The sequence below is a fragment of the Nannospalax galili genome, unplaced genomic scaffold (genome assembly GCF_000622305.1).
Source record: "Nannospalax galili isolate Female #2095 unplaced genomic scaffold, S.galili_v1.0 scaffold511, whole genome shotgun sequence".
Classification (NCBI taxonomy): Eukaryota; Metazoa; Chordata; class Mammalia; order Rodentia; family Spalacidae; genus Nannospalax; species Nannospalax galili.
The window spans coordinates 2,797,470-2,808,254 of NW_008331831.1; the positions used below are offsets into that span (position 1 = coordinate 2,797,470).

General features: G+C 37.9%; 1 protein-coding gene across 3 annotated transcripts in view; it reads left to right on the forward strand.

Annotated features, from left to right (window-relative positions):
* The window catches only part of Mib1 (mindbomb E3 ubiquitin protein ligase 1), a 116,766-nt gene that overhangs the window by 62,221 nt on the left and 43,760 nt on the right, over positions 1-10,785 (forward strand). For all 3 annotated transcript variants that reach the window (XM_008826970.2, XM_017796573.2, XM_029560566.1), the window contains exons 11-12: positions 3,338-3,535; positions 7,340-7,491. In XM_008826970.2, coding sequence (XP_008825192.1) covers positions 3,338-3,535; positions 7,340-7,491 — 350 coding nt within the window. The remainder of the gene's footprint in view (positions 1-3,337; positions 3,536-7,339; positions 7,492-10,785) is intronic.

The following is a 10,785-nucleotide window of genomic DNA, read 5'->3' on the forward strand; positions in this document are numbered from 1 at the left end:
AGGCAGTATGTGGTACAGTTTTGTCTCCCAAACTCTCCTGTCTTGGGAGTTTAACTACTTGACTTGTTGGAGGCTAAATTGGTGGATTAGCCTATTTTTACAAAATAAAAAATTTTATGACACAAATGTAATTTAAAAAGGAAGTCTTTTCTGATCTTTATGTTACTTTTGGTATTTTTCTCTAATTATATGTACTTTGTTTTATTGGACAGCTCCTAAAGAGCTTGTAGTGTTCTACTAGTAAGTAATTTACATTTGATATTAATTTTCTGTTGCCCAGAGAGAGCTTGAATTTTCCAATTTTTTATTTTGAGACAGGGTCTCCCTGTAGCCCCAGCTGTCCTGGAACTCACTATGTAGACCAGGCTGGCCTTGAACTCACAGAGATCCGCCTGCCTCTTCCTCCCAAGTGCTGGGATTAAAGGCGTGTACCATCATGCCCGGCTATTTATTTTTTTATTCTTTTTGAGTCAGGGTCTCCCTGTAGCCCCAAATGGCCTTGAAGTCACAGAGGTCTGCCTGCCTTTGCCTCCTGAGGCCTGATTGAGCTTGTATGTATTTTCATAGAGGGAGTGAATTTTGGGATCTCTTCAGGGACTCAGCATTTTTTTTCCTCACTGATGAGGTATAATAGTAAAGATGTAGAGGCTTGGGTAAATGTCTTTTATGATGTTTTTAGACAAAATACAAGATTAAATTACTAGGAAACATGGGATGATAATTTTATCATTTAAGGTTCATGAAAACTATTTGAATTGAGAGGGTTAGTGGTAGGGAACAATATAAACCCCGGTTTTTTTCTTTTTGTTGCATGTGCGTACAGATACATGCAGGCTGGATATTGTTAGGTATCCTCTTTAGTTGCTTTCTCCTCACTTGCTTCTCCACGTTACTTTTTGAGACAGGTTTTCTCATCGACTCTGGAACTCATTGATTTGGTTAGACTGTCAGGCCAGCAAGCTCTAGGGATCCTCCTGTCTCTGTCTCCCCAGTGCTGGGATTACAGACATGTGCATCGGTGCCTGGGTGAGAAAGATTTGAACCTAAGTTCTCATGCTTGTTTGGCAAGCACTTTATTAAGTTTTACTGATATTTTTGCTGCTAAAATGATAATGGGCAAAAGTTTCAGTGTAAAAGATTACGTTTTCTGTTAGGTAGTTCTTATTGCTATGCCTGCTGCTATCCTTGCAATATCATAAACTTTCATCCTAAAAAATGGGCTAGGCCTGGCATGGTGGTGCACACCTTTAATCCTAGCAGGTGGATCTCAAAGCCAGCCTGGTCTACATAGTGAGTTCCAGGCCAGCAGGGGCTACAGGGAAACCCTGTCTCAAAAAGACAAAAAAAAAAAAAAGGTCAGTTTCCTCATCCGTTTCCTGTGATTTTACACTGACACAGACACACACACATGCACGCACGCACACACGCTCTAGACAGAGTGACCTAGCCTTGGCTGGGTCACTATATGGATCAAGCTGGCCTTAGACTCACAGAGATCCATCTGCCTCTGCCTCCTGAGTGCTGGGATTAAAGGTGTTCACCATCACACCCAGCCTCTGTAATCATGTTTTAAAGGATTGGAATATGGCATAAGGGAAATAATTAAGAATCATTTGTAATATATGACATTTTGGGGGCTGGAGAGATGGCTCAGTAATTAAGAGCACTTGCAGAAGACCCAGGTTCAATTCCCAGCACCTACATGGCGGCTAACAGCCATCCATAACTCCAGTTCTAAGGGAATCCAACACTCTCTTCTGACTTCTGAGGGCATTGCAGGACTCGGATGTACTTACACACATGCAAGTAATATATTCATACACATACAATAAAAATAATAAGTAAAATATTAAAAAAAAAAAAAGACACTTTCCAGCTATCTAAGCCGGATGTGGTGTTGCATGCCTTTAATCCCAGCACTTGGGAGGCAGAGGCAGGCGGATCTCTTGAGTTCGAGGCCAGCCTGGTCTCCATAGGGAATCCAGGCTGGCTGGGGCTACAGGGAGACCCTGTCTCAAAAAGATCCCCCCCCCCCAAAATATATATATATATGACACATTGTCATCTGTGTTCTTATTTTTAAAAATGCTAACAGGCAGAAGTAGTACAGTTGTTTTGGAAACATGTTGGGGTTGGAGAGATTGCTCAGTGGTTAGGAACACTGGCTGCTCTGTGAGACACACAGTAATCCTTTCACAGTCTAATCACTTTCCTTTGAGCCTCAGCTCCTAAAGATCTACCACCTCTCTATTCTGTTGGAATGAAGGCCAAGCTTTCAGAGCATGAACTTTTGGTGGGATGAATCACATCCAAACTAGAGTAGTTACAAATACTCAGGAGATTGAACAGATAAACATCATATGAAGTGTTTCTCTATTTTGGAGGAAGTCTTAGAGCAGGCTTACTTGTGGGTATTGCAATTTGGAGTGTCTTTGTCATGAAGACAGTGCGTATCTGTGTGTATCTGTCTCTGCAAAGGCAATAAGATTTCTTATATAGTATATATTACCTTCATGGAGTAGCATAGATATTTTTTCCCTTTACAAAATAGGTTTTTTTTTTTATGTTACTAAGTTAAGCCCTTTCATCTCTTTAGAAATATGACTATTGTAAGACTGTATAGCAAACAGTTTAGTTCCTCTGAAAGAATTTTGGAATTTGGAAGTGTGTAATTTAATGATTCATGCCTCACTTTATCTTTTTAAAGTGTTATGAGTTAGTAAGACTGTTCTGTCCTCAAATCTACAGAAGTGGTTTGCTCACCACTTAGTTATGTAACGCAGGCCGACCTAATGACTTGTTGTTCCCTCCTTAAAGCTTCCTTTTTTAAATGAATCAACTATTGCTAGTGTAGTTTCTGTATCTTTTGAAAAGTTTTGAGTGTGGCTTGGTTATTCCTGTAATGACTGGACTTAGGGCAGTTCAAGGTCAGCTTAGGCTACATAATGAGATCTTATCTAAAAGGTTGTTATGGGCTGGAGATGCAGATCAATTGTAGAGCACTTGCTGCCTGTGTGAGACCCTGTGTTTGGTTCCTAGTACTACAAAAATGTTTTTATAAAATTTTCCGAATACTGACTCAGTGTCATAGCTAATGACTACTTGGTCCAATTTGTGTGTGATAACTGATCTGGGTTTATCGTTTGTCATTGAAAGTAATCACTCTTTGTCAACCTCTTGTTATTTTGTTGGTTCTACTGTTTCATTTTAAATTTATTTTTATTTTCTCCACTATTTCTTTTTCGGAAGCTTATCTGGTTCTTGGTATGTTATAGCTTCAAATTTTGTTTCTCTTTCTTAACAATTCAGTAATTCAGATTTCAATGCTAATGTTTAGGATAAAGATGGAGATCGAGCAGTTCATCATGCAGCTTTTGGAGATGAGGGTGCTGTTATAGAAGTCCTGCACCGAGGTAGTGCTGATTTGAATGCTCGTAATAAACGCCGGCAGACGCCTCTTCACATTGCTGTCAATAAAGGTCATCTTCAGGTTGTGAAGACTTTATTGGACTTTGGTTGTCATCCCAGTCTCCAGGTAAGACTTAAAAGGAATATGCTAAGCAGGCTTTGTTAGGGGTAAGCACTTAGTTCTGTGGTAAACAAACATACCTTGGTTGTTGCAAAGGATATCAAAAGTATAGGCTGTTATAAAATTGGCAACTTATTCATAAGAAAAACCTTTTTAAAGAAAATGTCGATAGACTAGGTTCAGATTGAAAAATACAAATGAGGCTTCCTTAAAAAAATATCAGCTTGGCCCGGTGTGGTGGCACACGCCTTTAATCCCAGCACTGGGAGGCAGAGGCAGGCGGATCTCTGTGAGTTCAAAGCCAGCCTGGTCTACATAGTGAGTTCCAGGACAGCTGGGGCTACAGGGAGACCCTGTCTCAAAAGACCAAAAAAAAAAAAATCAGCTTATGAATTGAATTGATTTGCTTATGAGAATGAATTTTGGCAGCTTAAAGAATAAGCTTTATTTCATAATATTTATTTTATAACTATAAATATTTTCATTGTAGCTTGGTATAGGTCTGTTTTGGAAAATATTTGGGTTTGAGGGTTGATTTGTAGTAGAAGGGAAAGAGGCCTGCCTAATTTTTTAAGCAAAAAATCACCTAAGACATGATTTTTTTTTCCCAAGCCAGTTTAGCAACTAGGTAAACTTAAATCACACATGTCAGAGAAATACAGTCTGTCCATGATCTACTCATTTGAGTTATTAAACAGTCTGTCTTTTATGTACGTATAAGGTTAAAATGTGAAATGAATACATAATAATTTCATAGCAAAATACAATATGTCAGCATTTACATCCTTTTTTAGACCTTTTTCCATCTTGATTATCTTTAACAGAATAGGCTTGAGAAAGCATAACATATTATTAATTAAAAGTGGCCTTTGAAGCACTTTAAATATGTAAAAATACTTTCTTTAAATTGGAAACCAACTAATTATTAGAACAAAAAAGGGGAGGATCATTATAATCTTAAATTGCTTATAATTTGGATAATTTCCAGCAGCCAGAGAATTCATAGATCTTAGAGAAGTAATTGAAGAACAGGAGAAGTGAGAGTAGCAACTTCAGAAGAACTCAGAGACTGGAGATGCTATGCAGCAAATCATTAGCAGAAAACAATTTTTCTGAAGTGCAGTCATTATAGAACTAACAGGGTCTAGGATGTGGCTTTATAAGTAAGTGGCAAAGCTGGAAGATGGAGGAGGAACTGAGGGTGTTGATCTGTTGAAGAAAAGGGAATTTAGATCTACTGACCTTTTTGTCTGAAATGGGAGACATGGTTAGATGTAGAGAGTGTGAATTGGTATTGAGGTAGACAAAGGGTAGTTGAGAATAATGCTAAAGATTCGAAAGGTTGTTGTAGGACTAGAAGGCAGAACAGACAGGGGACCTGTAGAAGGACATTCCATCATGCTAAGAGCTCATCTCATATTGAAAGCTGCAAATGTTTTCCTTCTGCCAAATAAAAGGTAGATGGTTGGGTTGAACTTGGGTTAGGAATTTATGTGGGTGGATGACCATGTATGCCTGTGACTGTCAGACATTATCTGTAAAGGGAAAGAGGATACTGTAGGTTTTCATGTATTTTCTATCATAGACATACAGCTCTGCCATTACAGAATGAGGTAATCATACTTCTTACATAAATGAATGAATGTGGCTGTGTCCCAGTAAAATTAGCCCAGTGAGGGACTCTAGATAAGCTGACTAGATCTCAGTAGATGAACTTGCACTGAGGAACATCTGGGGACACTAACTTGATACAATAGGCCTTAACACAAATGAGAGAATGTATGAATATCAGTGGAGAGGCTACGGGAGGGTGCCAGTGGGGTATAAAGATGATTAAGATTGATTGAGATGTTCTGTATAAAATACACAAAAATTCAATAAAAACAAATTTTTAAAAAATTAGCTTAGAAAAACAGGTGGCAAACTGGGTCTGGCAACTCTGGTATATGGCATAGGATAGGCTATATATGATTTTTTGAAACTATGAATTACATAAGGTCTAAATTACTCAGATATGCACATCACTGATAATGAATGAGAATGTCACTGATAATGAATGAGAAAGTCAATAGATTAACGTAAACAATACCTTCAGAAAAGGTTGATTGATTGGGGCTCAGTAGTTAAGTGCACTGGCTGCTCTTGCAGAGAACCTGGGTTCTATTCCCAGCATCCACGTGGTGGCTAACACCATTCATAGCTCCAATTCCAGGGATCTGACACCCTCTTCTGACCGCCTCGGGCATTGCACACGGATGCACTTACACACATGCAGGCAGTACACTCATACACATAAAATAATTGGTAAAATTTTTTTTAAAGGTAGATTGAGAGACTGGAGATGCTCAGTGGGTGAGAGCACTGGCCATGCAAGCATGAGAACATGAGCTTGAATCTTCAGTGCTGACGTAAAAAGCTGAGCGTGGCTGCGCACTCCTGGAACTCCATCTTCGGGGTGGAGATAAGTGGAGCCCAAGAGCTCACTGGCCAGCCTGCTTTGCTAAAAGATTGAGTGTCTGGTTCACTGAGACCCTGTCTTAAAGGAGTAAGTGAAGAACAGTAGAGGAAGGTACCTGATGTCCTCCTCTAAGCTCCCTATATGCATGTATGGGTGCACATACCAGTATACCTGTGTGCATCACACACCACACATATTACATACTGAATACTGTACATACAAGTAAAATTTTTTAAAAGTTGATAGTGTTTTGCTTAGATTTGTTTCTACTTTGAGCTAAGTTGCCACTTTCCTGCCCTTAGGAAATGTTTAGTTGCTGATTCTTACCTGTGACTGTGTGTTAGGTTAATATAGGAAATTCTGAAGTTACTAATGCTTATCTCTCCTACTGGAGTGTAGCCTGGACATCAGGACTTTCAGGAGTTCCTCAGCAGATTCTAATGTGCTGTCAAGGCTGAAAACCACTTAGTTTGAACTCATTACTATAGGTCCCATGACTGCTGTAGGTTTTAGTATACCTGCTTTTTAAAGTTTGTTTAGTTTTGTTTTTTGAGAGAGTCCTATGTAGCTGGCATATATAGTTGAGGGTTACCTTGATCTCTTGATCCTCATGCCTCCACCTCTCAAGTGCTAGGATTATAGGTATGTACTGTCATGCCCAGTTTTTTGCTTTGTGCATTCTAGGCAGGTTCTCTAAACAGAGCATGAAGTTGAGCGTGGTGTAATGAACGATGAAGGCAGAGGCAGGGGGATCAGCTTTGACTGTATAGCAAATTTAAGGTTAGCCTGGGCTACAGTGTGAGAATCTCTCTAATAACAATAACCACCTTGAAAACAAAACAACAAAAAACCTGAGCATGATAATTACTGATAGTTGTTTAGCTGTTAGATGTAGCCTGTTTCTTTGTTTAGTAGTTCTGTAAAAGTATTGGTATTATGGCAGGAGAGATGGCTCAGCAGTTAGGAGCACTGACTGTTCTTGCAGAGGGCCTGGGTTCAATTCCTAGCACCCACATAGTGGCTAGCATTCATCCGTAACTCTAGTTCCAGGGGATCCAACACTCTTTGGACCTCCTCGGGCATTGCATAACACAGGTGCACTTACATACGTGCAGGCAATACACTCATACACATAAAATAAAAATAATAAATAAAATATTTTTTAAAGTATTATTAGTATTGGGGTTGGGGGTTTAGCTCAGTAGAGCTAGCGCTTGCCTAGCAAGAAAGTGCAAGGCCCTGGGTTCAGTCCTCAGCTCCGGGAAATTTAAAAAAAAAAAAAAAAAAAAAAAGTATTCATGTGGTGATTAATTGAAGGAGACCTAATGAAATTTTCTTTAAACTTAAAAAAGGACTCCGAAGGTGACACCCCTCTCCATGATGCCATAAGTAAGAAACGGGACGACATTCTAGCAGTTCTTCTGGAAGCTGGAGCTGATGTGACCATCACAAACAATAATGGGTTTAATGCCCTGCATCATGCTGCACTTCGAGGAAATCCCAGGTAAAAAAGCTACCTTTTACTATTTTAGGTGCCATTTAAAAATATTGTTCATTTCCTGTTGTTAGTTCTCTTTCTGATATGACGAGGGAACCATTTTTCAGTTTATTAACTATCTTAGATTATTTTTATTTTTTATTTTTATTTTATGTGTATGAGGGTTATGTCTGCATTTATGTAAGAACACCCGTTTTTCAATGCCTGCGGAGGTCCCAAGAGGGTGTTGAGTCCCCTGTAACTGGAGTTAAGGACAGTTGTTAGCACCATGTGGGTGCCTAGATTTGAACCTGGCTCTTCTGCAAGAGAAGCCAATGCTCTTAACCCCTGAGCCATCTCTCCAGCCCTTTTGTTTGTGTTTTGAGGGATTTCACTATGTAGTCCTGGCTGGTCTGCAATTTGCCATGTAGACCAGGTTAACCTTCAACTTACAGAGCCTCTGCCTCCTGAGTATTGGGATTAAAGATATACACCACCATACCCAGCCCAACTCATATGATTTTAAAGCTCTGTAGAGAATATGCCTCTATTGATTAGATAACATTTTTTGAATTTTTGGTTGTTAACCTAATATAAGTTCTATGAAATGGTTAGTTAAATGTATATGAAATGTAGATATAAAATATCTGGAATGCTGGCTTTATTCCTAAAGATTTAATTAAAACGCATTGTACTTGTTTTGTTGTTTCTTCCTGATTCTTCTCAGGGTGTTTTCTAATCCCGTGTTGCACTGTTTATATGATGTGTTAAATTTTTTTTGTCTAAATAGTTACTTAATGCCTTATTAATTATTATTAATGTTGCTTGTCCAAATGTGTTATGTAGAGGGGCCCTAGTTATTGTAGTAATGGATTCCCTACAGAATAAAAAGAGTTTGCTGGTTATAGTTCGAGAAAAACTGCCTTTGGAGAGTCAGCCAGTCATAAAGAATTTAAATATTAATGTTGAGGTTTTCATGAACTAATCTTTTGGAACAATTTTAGCCTTAAGATGCATTTTAGGAAATTCTGCCATAAGTGTCTTTTCTTTATAGGTGAGTAAAGCCTATATATCTTGACTAAGAAAAGCATTCACTTTGGTATTTGGCAATTTTATCCATCCTGAATTATTTATTATTTTTATCTTATGTGTATGAGTATGTTGCTTGCATGTCATGTTGTGCAGTGCCTGCGGAGGTCAGAAGAAGGCATTGTATCCCTTAGAACTGGAGTTATAAACAGTTGTTAGCCACCATGTGGGTGCTGGGAATTGAATCCTGTTCCTCTGCAAGAGCAGCCAGTGTTCTTAACCATTGAGCCGTCTCTCCAGTCCCCCATCCTGAATTCTTATTCTTCAGTTCCTTACTGTGTTTTAAAAAAGTTTTATTTTTATTCTTTGAAAATTTCATACATGTATTCAGTGTATCTTGATCATACGTACCCCTCACTAATTTGTTTTTATATCATCTTTTTTTCTTTTTTCTTTTTCTTTTCTTTCTTTTTTTTTTTTTTTTTGGTCATTTTTAAAGCTTCCTAGGTTGACCGCTAGAGGGTGATCACAGAAAACAGAAAACAAAAAGGATTTTATTGCTTACTGCTGTTGGTACCTATCCAGTAGTCCTATAATGTAACTGAATGACTACATTGTCAATTGTGTTGAATTTTTTCAAATTACAAATATTTGGGCTCTTCATGCTTTTGCATTGTGAAGGAGACAAAGTAATTACTATGTCTCTGCCCTTCTCATAGAAGGTAATGGTGATGATGAAAGCATTTATCAACGTGATAAGCTCTACTAGGTGCTTTAGATGCACTATCTTGATCCTTTCAAAAGCTTTTTAAAATATTAGTTAAATTTAATTTTCTGCTTGCTGTGCTGGTGATTAAATTCAGGGCCATGTGCTTACTAGGTGAGCATTCTGCCATTGAGCTATGGTCTGGCCCTCTCAGCAGCTTTTAAGACATCTGTTAATGACCTCATATTATAGATGAAGTATAAAAGGCTCATAAGAGATGGATGTACTTACCAAGACAAGTCTATATAATAATATAGCAAAGAGAAACATGCATTGACATCATCTTCAGTTAAATCATTCACGGTCTTTGTGTCAGGTCTCACACTTAGGTTGTAAAAATAAATGAATGTTGGTTTTAAAATTCTATTTAGTCTACTAACCTCGCCTTTCTTTCTGTTCCTTTTGTCCTAATTTAGTCCTCACTATTTTTACTTAGATCATTACAGTATTATTCTAATTAGTCTCTCTGGTTTAACTTTCATATGATTATCACTCTAAATGCATAGCTCCTGCTCCCAAACCTTCCATTGTTTCCTGTTGTATATAGTAACATTCAATCCTATTTATTTTGGTTTTTGAGAGAGGATCTCACTGTGTAGTTTAGGTTGTCCTCTTGCTTCAGCTTCCTGAGTGCTGAGATTATAGGCAAGTATGCATCACTGTGCCCAGCTTGAGCCCATTTCAGATGTATCCAGAGTCTTTCTAACTCTGTCTCCTGCTAATTAAAATTTCCTGTCTGCCTTGCCCTTCAGCTCCTTTATTATACTGTTTTCCACCCTAAAATTTGCTGTCTGCTCTCTTCCTTCAGGCTTTTGAACAGTTTCTTTCATAAGGATGTTAAATCTCTTTTCCCCCAGATCTACCTCCTTCCCTTCACTGGAGTTAATTTATGTTATATTATTACATGTGCTGTGGTCTGCTTAGTGCTGTTTAGTATTCTGTGCATTTCTGTGTATCTTTTTGTCCAGACTGGATGTTCACATTCATCTGTGTGTCCCCCACAGTGTTCTGAATCTAGCAGACACAAAAATACTAATCCTAGCTCCACAGTAAGGACATTATTAAGATTTTAAAAGATAATATATGATTCATTACAGAAGGATTCTGTAATAAAGAACAGAAGAGTTCAGGTACAGCAAGCACTGTAAGATTAGAATGATCAAAAATATTTTTATTCAAGAAGTTTAGGCTATAAAATTATAAAGTTTAAGGTAGACTGGAAGTTGAAGGTTTTAGAAAGCATGTATGTTTTAAGTATTTTGAATGCTTCATTCCATTAACAATAGGTGCAATATAGTCAGTAACACTAAGTCTGCTGAGGAGGGGAGATTTTCCTTCTATTTCTTCAATTATTGAATAACTAAACTTTAGTAATCTTCAGAAAATGTATAGCAGTGACTCCTTCAACCATATAATTTGTATTAGATGACATTTAAAAAGGAAAAAGTGCTTTATAACAAAATGGCTTTTCAGTTAAAGCTATCTGAGTTCTTTATTCCTTTTCCCTTAACACATTTTGGGTACTC